This window comes from Filicampus tigris, chromosome 21 (assembly GCF_054856515.1).
Source record: "Filicampus tigris isolate MCC_2025a chromosome 21, RoL_Ftig_1.0, whole genome shotgun sequence".
In the NCBI taxonomy this organism is placed as follows: Eukaryota; Metazoa; Chordata; class Actinopteri; order Syngnathiformes; family Syngnathidae; genus Filicampus; species Filicampus tigris.
The window spans coordinates 5,315,309-5,329,950 of record NC_141237.1 but is presented as its reverse complement, the minus strand read 5'-3'; the positions used below and the strand labels follow the sequence as shown (position 1 = coordinate 5,329,950).

At 43.7% G+C, this 14,642-nt stretch overlaps 2 protein-coding genes across 4 annotated transcripts in view; one reads left to right on the top strand and one right to left on the bottom strand.

The window, feature by feature from the left end:
• Positions 1-14,642, bottom strand: part of rnf32 (ring finger protein 32) — an 89,151-nt gene that overhangs the window by 50,687 nt on the left and 23,822 nt on the right. For all 3 annotated transcript variants that reach the window (XM_086020124.1, XM_086020119.1, XM_086020120.1), the window contains exon 8: positions 1,592-1,678. The gene's annotated coding sequence lies outside the window, so the exon portion shown is untranslated. The remainder of the gene's footprint in view (positions 1-1,591; positions 1,679-14,642) is intronic.
• The window catches only part of lmbr1 (limb development membrane protein 1), a 31,164-nt gene that overhangs the window by 1,420 nt on the left and 15,102 nt on the right, over positions 1-14,642 (top strand). Inside the window, exons 2-9 of the mRNA XM_086020117.1 lie at positions 1,322-1,394; positions 1,909-1,948; positions 2,351-2,490; positions 3,384-3,487; positions 10,997-11,123; positions 11,818-11,886; positions 11,976-12,040; positions 12,408-12,480. Of these exons, the coding sequence (XP_085876243.1) occupies positions 1,322-1,394; positions 1,909-1,948; positions 2,351-2,490; positions 3,384-3,487; positions 10,997-11,123; positions 11,818-11,886; positions 11,976-12,040; positions 12,408-12,480 (691 nt within the window). The remainder of the gene's footprint in view (positions 1-1,321; positions 1,395-1,908; positions 1,949-2,350; positions 2,491-3,383; positions 3,488-10,996; positions 11,124-11,817; positions 11,887-11,975; positions 12,041-12,407; positions 12,481-14,642) is intronic.

The following is a 14,642-nucleotide window of genomic DNA, read 5'->3' as shown; positions in this document are numbered from 1 at the left end:
AATCATCAACACCTGCTCCAGAAGGATAAAGGATATAACGATTCATTAAATGACTCGAATAATTCAATTACAAAAGAGATCAAAGTAAAATCTCTGCCTCAAATCTGTGCAGTAGTAATTTTTCAACATGTACTAATGTAACCCATGACACCCATGTCACTCACCAGGCCCCACTTTTTAAAGCCATACACCCTCTTAAGTCACAGATGCTACAGTAAAACGTGAGGATGGTGACTCCCAAGTGGACAAAATAACACCTGCACCTCAACAATGCAAAATCAATTTGGATCCAATCAATTGATGGGATAAGCGGAAGAAAACTCGATTTAAAAACTATCCGATAGCCGTCGTCCGACAAGCATCACTTGAGTGAAACTTTACTAGGCTGCCCGAGTGTCCCGCCTTCACTGGGTTCTGTGTGGAAAATGACTTTACAAAACGGCTCAAATTGGCACCCGCATGAAAAAGCTAAAAGTGTAAGCACATCCACACCTCCATGTCCCGTTAAGGTGTGAAATACTGTCTCGCTGTGTTGACCATCCTAGGGTACAGCTCTTGTATTGCATGTCATTAGTCTGTGTAATGTCCTGGCCTGCAAGTGTCATTCGGAGAGGTGTCAGTGTTATCTCTTCCCGGAGTGCTGTGGTTATTTTTTTTTTCTGCTGCTTTATCAGCCCCGCGCACCTGATCCCGTCCCGCGTTTTTGGGCGGCATCGCACAGGCTGAGTCATGTCGTGGCGCTGACACGGTGCCAAGCGCTTAAGTCGCAGCTTCGAAACTTTCTATTAGTGGCGTCCCGCTCGCTGTCACAGTAGGAGGGGGGAATGTGGAACGGGATCTTATCCGTCAGCATATTTAGACGTGACAAACACCTTGTGAGCCCCATCTGTGACACGTGTTGGTCTAATTAATGTCATAAAACGATGTGTACATGGTGTTTTGTAGCTATAATGGGAAATCAAGGTCAATTCTTTCATGTGCTACAATCTGAAACGGTCAGAAATGTACAACTTTTATTAATTGTACAAACAATGTTTTGAGTAACATTAAACAACTGTGACGCCTCCTTTACAAATTTAGCTGTCAACCTTTGAGGCCGATTTTTTTTTTTTACCCCCATTTAAACGCCAGGTACTCTTTGCAGCGGAGTAAATAAATAAATAAACACCCATGGCCACTTTTGAGGACACATGAGCACAAGCTGTGAAAGCAATAGCTTGTTTATCTACGTTTTCAAGAGTTAAAGTGTTCTGACGTGTTTTGGTTTGTACCCAAGTGTCCCAAATAGCCACCACTGATATTCTTCATTTTGCCGTTTCAGATATGCTTCCTCCTTTTTGCGGTACTCTACATAGTCTCCTACTTCATTATCACCCGATACAGGAGGAAGACGGGTAAGTGCATCTTTGCAAACACCTCAAGCAGGTTACACAAGTACCGATTTTTAGTCTTGAACTATTTTTAAAATGTGATAAACCCCATACATGATGAGGGAAACATTGGCAAGTGTATTCATAGCGTTCATATAGTGTGTGGTCTACTTGAAATGAGCAACATATTACACCTATAATGATATCTCCAGTCCACTTACAACCCGCAGTCTTCTCCCTGAAGCCTGTCGTAGTACCAAGACTGACCTGCGTGGGGCAGCTTGGCACTGCAGGGCATCCAGATTGCCCTAAAACACAAAGAAGACAAACATTTTTGAGAAAAATTATTCTTGGCGCCCCACACCACACAATAATCACTCAGGATAATCTTTTAGAGACGTCCGATAAATGTGCCTTTGTTGACTTTATTGCCAGTGGGCAAAACACTCAAATTCAGCACGATGGTTTATGTCTACTCCGCTTGAGATAACAATCGACAAATGAGTTATTTTGTGCCGTGCCCTCTCTACTTTTCTAGATGACCATGAGGACGAAGATGCTGTTGTCAACAGAATATCGTGAGTACAACATGACGCTCCCAATAGAAATATGATCCAATTTTGAGGGGAAAAAATCTCGTAGTAAAAGTAAAATTACAGGATAAAGTTGTATAACAAAAATGCTGTCAAAGATTACGAGAATGAAGTCATTGTGTGGAAAAGTTGTAATACTACAGTATAAAGTAATAACTGGAATAATGTCAAAGTTTGTGAGGATTAGTAATGTACAATTTGTTTTTACAAAACAATTTGTTTTTACAAAAATGAAGTTGTAATAACTAGTTTGAAGTCATACAGTATTACTATAAAAGTAGTAGTAATATTTTTTTTTTTTGTAGAACTATCTAGAAATTTCCAGGAATAAATTCATTTTACAAATTCAAATGAATATTGAGCGAATAATTTCCCCTGCACTTGCAGATTGTACTTGTGTACGTTCACGCTCGCCGTGTCGGGCGGCGCCGTCTTCCTGCTGCCGTTCTCCATCATCAGCAACGAGATCCTGCTGTCCTTCCCCAAGAACTACTACATCCAGTGGCTCAATGGCTCCCTCATCCACGGTCAGTCCGGATTTGTTTTACGTACACCCTTCGATTGTGCGGCGATTCAACATGTATGTGACCTCCCAGCTATGCGCTGCAGAATAGAAATGCTGCTCTGTGCTGACATGGCCACTAGGGGGCGGTAGAGTCCATCACATAGCCATGCCAGGCCTGCATTTCACTGTCTGCCTGCCAGCTAGCCTCCACTTGTTTTACTTTTTATTTAGCCAAGGCACATGTACTACTCCCAAAATGTTAGCGATGTTGGGCTTTTGGGGGACATTTTAGAATGTCATTAAAGGGGAACTTTATTGACCTTCTCTAAATGTTTGAATGTCCAGCTACTCAATGTCTCAGTACTTCTTGTGCAACTTGCTGTTTTCTACAAGGAGCTGAACGGCAAAATTCACAACAGGTGTTTGATTGATGAATCGCAACAATACATTTCCCAGTTAAGTTAGAGCAAAAGTCAGAATAGCCGGGTACATCCTCGGAATTTTTTGGGTTAAACACCAGTTTAAATAGTACATTTTGCTGTTCAGCTCCTAGTAAGAGAACAGCAAGTTTTGTAAGGATTACTCCGACATTGAACAGCTGGACTTTCAAAAGTTTAGAGGTCAAACTAAATTCACGTGCAACAAGTTCTAATGTATTTTAAGTTGATCCTGACATTTCACCTGAAAGCTCAAAATCCCTAATCTGTTTGTGAGCGGTGAATTTTACATAATAATCTCACAGCACCCCACCCAATAAAAATGGCACAAAACTGAATACACTGGTTGATTAATGTACATTCTGCCATCTAGTGGAAGACTATTTAATTGTTCTGCCTATCAGAAGAGAAACATCATATGGTGATCATTTGTTTTTGGGGTAATCAATCTGCCACTACTCTACTGTACTTGTTCCAGGTCTGTGGAATCTGGTGTCACTCTTTTCCAACCTTTGCCTCTTTGTCCTGATGCCCTTCGCCTATTTCTTCCTGGAGTCTGAGGGCTTCGCCGGATCTAAAAAGGTAGAAATAACGCGCTTTTTTACTGTTGGGCATGTTTGCATCTAAGTGGTGATGGGGGGGGGGGGGCAGCAGCAGGTGCCATGTTGCGTGCCCTCTCGCTGACTCGCGCCGCTGACCGAAAACTCATTAACCATGAAAGTGGGAATCTGGTCTTCGCCCCGCGCCACATCCTGACAAGGCCTCGCAATAAGGCCGCGTAGGTTGCAAACGCTTCAACGCGGCTGCATCGGCCCCACTGATTTAAAGCCTGATTCCTCGTCGCCCCCCTCCTCAAAAGCCTCCCCGCCAACCCCCTAAAATAAAACTTCAAAAGGACAGGCTAATAATCGAGTTGTAAGGCTCGGCGAACTTCCTCGTTTAATTGATTACACCCCACCCTCGGAGAAAAAAAAAGGGGGGGGGGGGGAGAGCGGCTGGGGGCTCGTGTTCCAAGCATCCATAAAGTGGCAGCAACATGACAGCACAATAGAAGCTTGCAAAATGGAGGGGGAAAGATTTACTTTTAATACACCTCTATCCTGTGTCACAGTTTGAAACGCCCCTGGTTTATGTCCCTCCTGGCAAAAAGCACATAAAAATTGCCTTGTACTGTAGCTGCAAGGCTGGCTCTTTTTGTCCCTAATTTGTTTAGGTGGAATTTGGTCAGTGTGGGAAGCGAGGGCCTCTTTGTTCTGCTTTCTCGATACCGCATCGTCCATAAATGCGCTTAAAGGCCAGCTCTGTTCAGTGTTGGGCTGCACATCCAGATATGCATCGCGTGCGTGCTAAGATGGGGCTGCTAGCCAATAGGATGTTGATATCTCTTTATCCCAATAATTAGGGCTGTGCAATTAATCAAAATTCAATTACATTACGATTACAAAATTGGCACAATCGTAAAAAATGATTATTAATATTTATTCATTTATATCCAATGCACTATGTTTGTTAACACAAGGAAATCATACTTGAATTTATACATTTACACCTTTTTAAAAAAAAATATATATATAATAACTCATTTTATAAATGTTGTTTGGTCCAAAAGGATCTGGCTTACATTTATTTGTCTTGGTACTTTTTACGTTTAAACATTTTGTTGTTTTGTACCCGAAAAATAAATGATCGTTTGAATAATCGTGATTTAAGTTATCACCGAAATAATCATGATTCATATTTTTTTTCATAATTGAGCAGCCCTACCAATAATGCTATGAGGCTTAAATATATGACACTGTCACGACAGCAATAAATAATACTATATGACAGCGTAGGACTGGGCGATAAAACGATTATTGATTGAATTCAAAAAGTCAACTTTAAATACAACTTGATAGAAGAACTTTATGTGCAGTGACACTATGATACCAAATTAACGAATATTATGAGAACACAACTATTTGGAAGTTGCATTATAAAGCACTATGAGAACAAAATCACTAACGGTACGAGGCAGCGTCGATGCTATGCGAGCGTAATGCCGTTGGGTTTTTATGTGGCATTTCAAGCTTATGCACCGGCAGCTCCTTTGAGTGCGGAAATGAAGCAAGTGATGAATTTAGCGGCTAATGTTGCGAGCCAGCCTTTTCATGTGGCCGCGCTTACATTTGACGACGCACTAAAAGACACCACCGCGACAAAAAGATGGAAAATGCGGAAGTTTTCTTTTCCTTTTTTTTCAAGCTTTAACTGTTCAGCTCGTTGTCGGGTGGCGGTGGCGGCTGAGTGATTAATAGCGTAACAAATTGTCCAAATTGTGGATGAATCGTAGCGACTTAAGGGTCCCGACTTCTGATGTTATGATCCGAGCTTTATTTGCTGCTGTAAAATGTCTCCCCCTTTTACGGCCGGGTGCTCAAATCCTCGCAGAGGAGCTGCATCACTCAGGTCTTTAGAGGTCGATCTTGGGTTCAGCTTCTTTTTTTTTTTTTTTTTTGCCAATTAAAAAAAAAAAATAACACATCATAATTGAGCCACTGACAACTAGAGTGGCCTAACTAATTTTAGCTAATTAGCTAATTTAGGTAATTTTGCAGGGGTGTGATTTAAAGTTTTATGGCTGCAATAAAATCTGTGGAATTAAGTGATTTATATAGCAATGATAATTGTTTTTACAGATATTGTGGGGTTTTTTTCCCACCCAGACTTGAACAAATCTATGAGTATTTGAGAAAAGCTGATGAATAACATTTATTTATTTAGATGAACTGGTACCCAAACTAAAGCGCTACTTGCTATCGCAGTCTTCTATAATTTGTGACTTTTTCGACAGATGTGTTTTTCAAGGCAAACTTTGGCTTGCTCTGACCAACCAATCAGAGGACAGAGAAGTGCTGACATGATTGTGGACCGGCTAGCTGGGCCTCTCACGCCAATCTGAAACCTGATTTGTTATTTCTTTAACAAGTCCCATCGCTAATATAGGCATAGTGACATCAGCCAGCACTACTGGTTCTGATGTTTGGACTGACATGGAGGCACACAGAATCTGAAATCTGATGGGGCAAAATATCTGACATGTTCACATACTGAAAGCAGTGCCGTTAAGCCGGACGCTACAAAATCAAGAGAATCGGCTTTTGGGGAAGAAAAAAGAAAAAATACATCATGGAACAAATCTAAGAATTTAGATAGTAAATTTGATCTTTGGTTATGTTTTGGACAGCTTTTTGGTGACCTTGTGACCGCCAGTAGAGAGGGCATGATGAATGTTTTCTGTCTATTTATATCACAGAATTAATGAAACATCTCATTTTCAGACATAACGCGTGGAATATCTCAAAGCTATGTTTACTAAAAACAAGCTGCTAGCCCGTGCACGCACACTCATTTTGTAGCTTTGAAACGCCGTTTGTCATTTATGATATGCCGAGGATTTAGTGTCAGATTTTTTTTTTTCCTGTTTGTTTTGCCTTAAGTATCGGCGGCTGGAATCGGCAGCCTCCACGAAGACCCGATACCTTAAAGTAAGGTCGGTATCTGCTCAGTACCGATACCTGTTATCGGTACTCGCCTATCCTTACTTAACATTATTGAAAATTGTTGTGAATTGCTTTTGTGTTGTGTTGCATCATTTCCGATGAGACGTTGATTGTTCCTGGACCAGCGTCCCGGAATGAATCGTGCTCGCATTTCGCGGTTCCACTGCCACGCTTTAGCGTGACGTCGTACAAAATGTTTTTGGGGGATCATTTGTGCGGTTGTTCTTGCCTTATTGGGAGGCGTCGCCTCGAGTCGAAAGTGTGCGGCAAGTGAGAAAGTGCCGTGTTACAAATCAGGCCTTGCAGTGAAAAGTGGCCGCGTCTTTCCCTCAGCGTTGAAGTGTGTTTGATCCTGAAACGAGTTGCAACCAGTCTGACCCCTTGACTGACCCAGCAGAGGGCCAACAGGTTTCATCTGGCTGTTAAAGAAACTCCTCATCAATCTCATCCTAAGCCGATGATGAGGAGTGTGTTTATTGTGGAGGGAGGGGCACGGGGGGGAAAGGCGGTCAGTGAGTGTGTGGGGGGGGGGGGGCGGTTAGAAGAACGTCTCACCGAGCAAACCCCGCGTGGTGTTACTAAGATACTCGTCTTTGTTGCGCCTCCACAATGGGGGCTGGGATATTTATTTCAAATCTCCTGCACATGCAGACATTTTTCCCAGGCCTTCTTTTGGGCCGGGCCGGCCGGGAATATAAAGTGGTGTTTACATACCTTCCTTTAAGGTCACAATGTCTCCCTAAAGCTGTCCGTTACAATGTTGGTTGCCATGGGAACATATTAGCTCCAGCCGGGAATTTAAAAAGAAAAAAAAAAAAAAGAACAAGCAAGTTGCTCAGGGTTTCCCCCCCCTCCTCCTCCTCAATTGACGTAGTTTTCTAAACCGTCCAGTAGCTTTCTTTTTTTTTTAATTAAGATGTCATTAATTGGGAAAGTGCAATATAGAAGGGGTCCCCCGGGTTATGATGACAGTCCCAACCTGGACGCAGCCTAAGATAACGTCTGTGAGTTTCCAATGTACTTCGATTCTTTTTTCCACTGGAAGTGGTTTTCATCCAAATGTAGTTGCGTAGAAATTCGGGTTATATCGCCGCCGTCGCAGCGAAATCCCGTTGTAAACCGGGGACACCCTGTACAGTAAGAACAAATGTATTGGCATATGGCGGTATTCAACCTTCAAAAAAGCTCAACTTCCAGTATCGAATTAGTCTCCCCTCTTTTCTCAGCTGTTTTCAGACCCGAAAGACCACCATGACCACCATTACGACCATTGAAAGAATTCGTATGCTCAGATATATCTAGATGGCAACTCAAATCCAGCTAATTTAGCTAAAATGGAGAATTAGGATTCTGAAAGGAAGCTTTGATTGATGAATTGATCACAGGGATGATGTTGACGGAAACGTTGTGCTTCTTAGCTTGATGAAAAGAAACACAGAAGCAATAACAGGCTGCGGTCATTTTGTGCCGACCGTAAACAAGTTGTTTTTACGCGACCAATCGCTCGCGTTTGAACAATACGACGTGATGCCGATCGTTTTCCATGCGCCTTGCGTCGTTATCGAGGAGTCTTATTAAGAGGTCTTAGAAGTCCGCCTGCGTTTTACAGGCCGCTGCGTCCCCGCTCCTTGTCCTCTCTGCTTTGCGTCTCCCCACACGGTCATTGCGACGCGGCCCTCGGCCCTTCGGCGAAGCGCTAATAAGGTCCTCGGGCATCTGGCAGGGGCCTTTTCTCCTCGCCCCCTCCCTCACTTCTACTCTTTGGCCCTTGTTCCACACGCCTTTGACAGCCAACAGACGGGCAGTCCGGCGGATGATCTCGGGCGCTAACATGATAACATTGGTAAGCTAACATGTAGCACGGTAGCGAATGGAGTACAAAAAGCGGTGGGAATCCAATGAAAACGCTAACAAGCATGACACATAGCATGCTAACCACCTATTGGCCCATGGACCAAAATGAAAAAAAAAGGAAGATAGTTTACGAAACAACTAGTGACAAGCGACTAAAACTACATAGAAAAAAAGCAAAAAAACAAAAAGGAGAAAAATTGGAGTTTGGTGATGTGTTTCAGCAAATATCACCGACTCACGTCACTCGTCAGACCCCGCCTTTTAAAGCCACACACATTCAAGTCACAGATATTACAGTGCGGAACGTGAGGATGGCGACCTCCAGTGAGCAACAACAATTTCTGTACCTCATGTGCGCATTTTGTTGTTTGATAATGCAAAATGAATTTGTATCCGATTGCTCAAAAGGGAAAATCACTTCACAAAATTTGCCCTGGATGGATCGTACAAAAATCACGCCCAGACCCTTGACGAGATGACTTCGTACACAAGGTATCGGACTGGTTGATTTGGTCCGTCTCACACTTGTCCAATGATGAAGAGGAACTCAAGGACGCTGGTCGAAAGCATCTCGCAATGCGGCTGTTGAATTCCCAGCATGCTGTGTTTGTGTTGTGGCTACTTTCTGCCCTTTGATCCTTCCACGCGTTTCTTGGAAGTCGTTCCGGTTCGCGCACACGAGCCAAGCAGCCCCCTCTCGCTCGATGTCACGGCGAGGATCGGGGGATGCTGAATATTTCAGAGCGGCTATATTTAGCCAAAGCTACACAATTAGAACGTCGAGAATAGAAACTTTCAGCGGGTCTTTTTCTTTTTTTCTTTTTTTTTTCCTTTCCCCCTGCATGCCTTCTGCCAGTTGACAGTTCTTCTTTTGATCGGCGACATCTGCCTATTTATAGACCGTCGTTTAAAATAAAAAGCTCGCTCGCCTTCCCGGCGGATGAACAAAGCTCTGTGACAAGAACAAACGAGCGCAGAGATGATAGCGAGGGAGGTGACAAGCGTTGCTTTTGCCCTAAATCAAGGCTGTCCGAACTTTGTCGTCAAGGGCCGGTGTCCTGCCCGTTTTCCATCCCCGCCTTGCTGCATCACACCTGATTCGAAAGATGATGATCGTTCTCAAGCAGAGCTCGCCGATGATCCGATCATTTGAACCGGATGGAAAACAAGTAGGAAAGCAGGCCCTTGAGGACCCGAGCTGGACATGTCTGCCCTAAATGATCTGAATGGCTAATGTCGGGAGGCTTATAAATGATTGAGAGCGCCTATCTAAAGGGAATACACCTTCAGGATGACATGTGCCGCTCCGTTAAGGTGGACCAGTGCGCTTGAGCGGACGCGCCGGTCCGCACGCGCCTCCTTAAGAGTGCGGTTGCGGTCCCTGAAAGCATTCATCTCTCTCTTCTTCTTCTCACCTCTCCTGGGAGGGAGATGCGCTCGGATGCCGACTCCTCCTCTGTCTCCTTTCCTCTACGTCCTCCTTTTGAAATCACAATCCGCTCCGCTCCGCCCCGCTAGCCGCCCAATCGCTCAAATTGTCAACTCTCGTTGCGCTCTTGGGTCGGATCCGCATTTGGTGGCTTGACTATGTTAAATGTTGGATCAATCAAATAGCGTCAGGCGGCGGCTGCAGTATCCGGCTCGGCCGCAGTGGGGCACTCCTCACCCTGCCCGTGTTCCTTGACATGGAGAATTCGAGACTCTTTCATGATCTAGATTTTCATTGCAGCTGATCCAGATTACAATCCTGTTTAAATCCCGCATTTGAAGAAACCCTATCAAGTTGCAAGCCTGCTTTCAAATACAACAAAAGTAGAATTAATTTCCATTTTTTTTTTTTAGTGTAGTAGCCTGCTATCGAAGGCATTGTGGGAGGTCTGCGCTGTCGAGCCGAGATTTAAAAAAAATGCTTATGCCGTTGCGGAGGCTGCTGACAATTTCAGACAAATGGAAACCAAACCAAAACAAACGTTGCCTGTCTGATTTCATTTGAACAATTCAGACCGTTTGCACTTTGAAAAAGGTTAGCCGACAATTAGCGGGGGCCGCTTTCAAAGGGAGACCCCCTTCGCGTACCTGTTGGCAAACGCTGACCAGCGACGGCAGCGCCATTCCTCCTCTTAGCCGGTAACAAATTGCTCATGTGCAGCCAATTTAGGCAGAGCGTCCCCCTTGTTACCGTGCGCCAGCGTCCATCTATCTTGCCGCGCTAGACAGCGCGGCTCTCCAGCAGTGGGGGTAATGCAAACTGTGTGAACAGGTAGAGGGGGGCACTTAATTAACCACTCAGCAGTTTGTGACCCGGAAAACCCAAATTACCCCAAAAAGCCCGCCGTCTGCGCCGGCCAGGATACAACGGTGCTAGAGGAGCTCTTAATCGGGCCCAGATGGGAGGCCTGCTCTTGATCGCAGACAGTAGCTGACCTAGCAACCCGCCCTTACCCCCCCCTCCCTTTTTTTTTTTTAATTTGACCTCCGCCAGTGCCCCGTTAGAGGCGCTTTATTGAGCGCAATATGTCTATATAAAAGAGCCGTTTTACGCATGCATCGGCGGGAGCGTTTATGTCGTGTTGGTGTGACGGGAGGAAACGGGACGTCAATGAAAATGAAAAAAAAAAAAAAAGAAACCTGATAGGATTTGAGGCTTTATGACCTGTGTCGCGACATTGACATTTGCTAATTTTGTGCACTTCAGGGTATTAAGGCACGCGTTTTGGAGACCTTTGTGATGCTCTTCTTGCTGGCTCTGCTCATCCTGGGCATCGTGTGGGTGGCGTCGGCGCTTATTGACAACGATGCAGCCAGTATGGAGTCACTCTACGGTACGAGCACACTCGCACCCACTAAACTGCAAATTCGATTTATTCAGACATGACTAATGTAGGAGACAAGAACAAGTCAAGTAGTCCCAACGCAAGAATATTTCAAGCTGCTTTGTTTTTCTTTGTGGCGAGTCATTGCAAGCGTTTGCTTTTTTTTTTTTTTTTTGCAAATGTAATTTACAACGCGGTTGTAAATAATTTGGAGTGCTGTGCTTTAGTTTAATCTAAGACCAAAACGATTGAATGGAAGTTACAATATTATGTTTGCCACCTCAAAGTGGACAAACTTGACCCTTTTTGTAATTTTGTGGTTATTAACATTTCATTATTAATATTAAAATTATTTTTAATGCCTTCATTTGACTAATAAAGGTTTTCTCTTCATCTTTTGTCTGTTTATTTGAATGTATTCATTTTATTTTCTTCGTACAATTAATGCATGAAAATAACAGGTAATTCCTTGTCCTTTTTTTTTAATTGTACTATTTTATTTGACTAATTAATTATATTATTTGAAAGTATACCAATAAAGTGATCTTTTTACAAAATTGTCTACCTACCTTTGTAATTAATTCATTGTATTTTATTAAAAACAATATTGCTGTTCATTTAATTTCACTTAATTTTCTGTGTGAATTTTTTCGCAAATTATTTCTGTTGACCATGTGTAATTGAATTCCATTTCTTTCCGTAGACCTCTGGGAATTCTACTTACCCTACCTGTACTCCTGCATATCTCTGATGGGAGGACTGCTTTTACTCAGTAAGCCTTTTCAACTTTTATCTTGACCACATTTTGGCACTTCGTATTCACACGGTCGTCCTAACGGCTTCCTATTTTCCGCCTCCTAGTGTGCACTCCTGTGGGATTATCGAGGATGTTCACAGTCATGGGCCAGTTACTAGTGAAGCCAACGGTAGGTTCACTGCAAACTCGGGTTTGCGGTATACCGCCACTAGAAAAGTGCCATGAAACCTCGCCGTCAAAAATGCAATCTTTTCAGTAACAGTCCAGCGCTCCCTGAACGTGCGCTTTGGCCAATAGCGAAAAGGAATCCAATTGGATGTCGGCATGTGTTTGTATTTTATTTTGGTAAACTACACTTGAACTTTCAAAAAGCGAGGAGTCTATGAGAGTGAAAAACCCGTCCGTCTCCGGGCTCTTTACAAATCCAGCCACGGACTACAAATACGTCACCAACTCATCCTCCCATCTGCCATCTCTCCGGTCCCACTTCGGGCCTAATTATATCCCATTTCCATCTCCTCTCCCTCACCCTTCAGATCCTGGAGGACCTGGATGAGCAGATTTACTGCATCCATTTGCAAGAGGAAGCCCTTCAGAGGAGATTAAATGGTACGTCCGTCCGAGACGTGTTGGCACATTATATGGGAGGGGAAGGGGTCGCACGGCCCTATTGGGTGTGCGCTGGAATCAATTAGCAGGGAAGGCGCGGTGACACTCGCGCACAGACACTTGACATCGACATGCTGCTATCGCTTTCGGTTTGAGGGCAAATCATCCTCTGCGATGTGATTATTATGCCCTGAGCGTTTGGTGCGAAGGCCCTCTTGGAGTGCTTTGTTTCCGCACGAGTCAATACTCGGAGTGGGGAAGTTGATATGTTGGCTGGCCGACTAGTCGGTTCGCCCCTAATTCATGGATAGACACCTGTTAAGAATTTTACCTTTTAGCTTTCCGAATGTGTTTATTTTTATTTTATTTTTTTTTTTTCTCATAAAAATATTTACTGCAGTCAAGACTGTTACAGGCGGAGTTGTCGCTGTGCCCTCATTGACTTTGCTACAAAGCGAAAGTCTTGAGGAAGTTTGGGAAGGTGTTCTTTCTTCCGCCCTGCTCACCTGCATTTCCTTTTCTTGTCCTCTTCTGTTTGCAAATTCCAAAGTTTTGGCCACCTTCCAAAACCTACTTTTAATATGAAGTCAAGCGCGCAACCAAGTGTACAGATAGGAGCCAATGAAGAGTCTTTTCACACCAGGGAGGTATGGGAGATCAATCCCGGCGATAGCGCCTGTTTTTAAATACTACGCTGGCCACCTCCATAGAGCGCCACCTGAGTGTTGTGCTTCCTTACGGCTCATACCGCGCTGCCACGCTTTTGAACTCAACGACAGAATAATTGCAATCTCTGGCTTATCGCCACCGGGAGCCGTTTGATCCATTCAAAGGCTCAGCGAGGGGGCACAAAAGAAAAACAGTGGTCAACGTCTCTGTCGCTCCATTTTTTTTTTTTTTGCTCCGTTCTTCAGTCGGACATGAATGCGTTCATGTACGTACGTATCGTGCACATGCTCACACAGTGGCTTGGAAACGCAGTTCAGGGAAAGTTCACGTCACACACTCCAAAGGGAATTGTTGCCTCCAGTTTGTGTTGACAGATACGCACTGTTGAGCCGCATCAGGTGAAGGATTTGTTTATTGATGTACACATCCGAGCCGTGTGAACACTGCCTGTGTGGGGGATTTCAGAAGAACGCCACTTGGCTGCTTTAGCTGCTGTTACTTAAATGACACTCAATGCATCATATGATTGCCCCAGTACCACTTTTAAGGAATGTGGCCCTTATTTATTTATTTTTTTAAATAGAATAAAGGCATAATACAAGAATGACGTTGTATTTTGAATGAGTTTCTTCTCTACAACTTTCACTTGGAAAAATATGACTTAATCTCAGAAGATTACAAATGTTTACCCCAACAAAATACGTCTTTGTTCTTGTTAAAATGATGACTTTTTCTTAGTGGGGAAAAATATGACTGTTCTAATAATAATGTAACTTTTTTTTTTTTTAAAAGATGATAATCAGAACATTACACATTTTCCTGGAAAATTGGCGTTTTTTTTTATTACTATGTCATTTAGGAACCCCTGCTTTAGATTTAAATCTAGTGTTTTGTTTTTTTTTTTTTTTTGCACATACGTTTTTTTTGTTAGTATAAATCAGCTATAGGTGCATTTCGATTACGCCAAGCTCGCATGGGCGAGGTGTAGCCCGTCTGCGTATTTAACTCATAACTCATCGGCACATATCAGCGACATATGGGATTTTTATCCACGTGCAAAAGGCTTGATTCCAAAGATAGGCATCTTTCTTGTATTCACGCCACTTATTCCTATTGTGCTCTTTGAGAGCAAATACATCTGAATTGTTATTTAAACCACACATTGTAAATCCAACCTAATTGAGCTTCATCTCAATAGGTTTGCTTAGAAGAATATCGAAAACAAATTTGCGCAAATGGAGTGTAAGTGGTGCCACAGTGTCCTTGAAAGCGTGTGACGGGCGCTCTGTCCAGATGCTCTGCGGCACGACGACCTTGCCTCCGATTGTCTCGACGTGCTCGTTTGCATATCGTTTTTTTCATCCCCCCCCCCCCCCCCCCATTTCCCTCGATGACGTCATTCTCCCGAACGTGGCACAAGGTTAGCGAGGGTACTTCGCATTACTCCGCCCGCCGCTGGCAGCACAAGCCTCACTCAGCATCTCTGCCTCGCT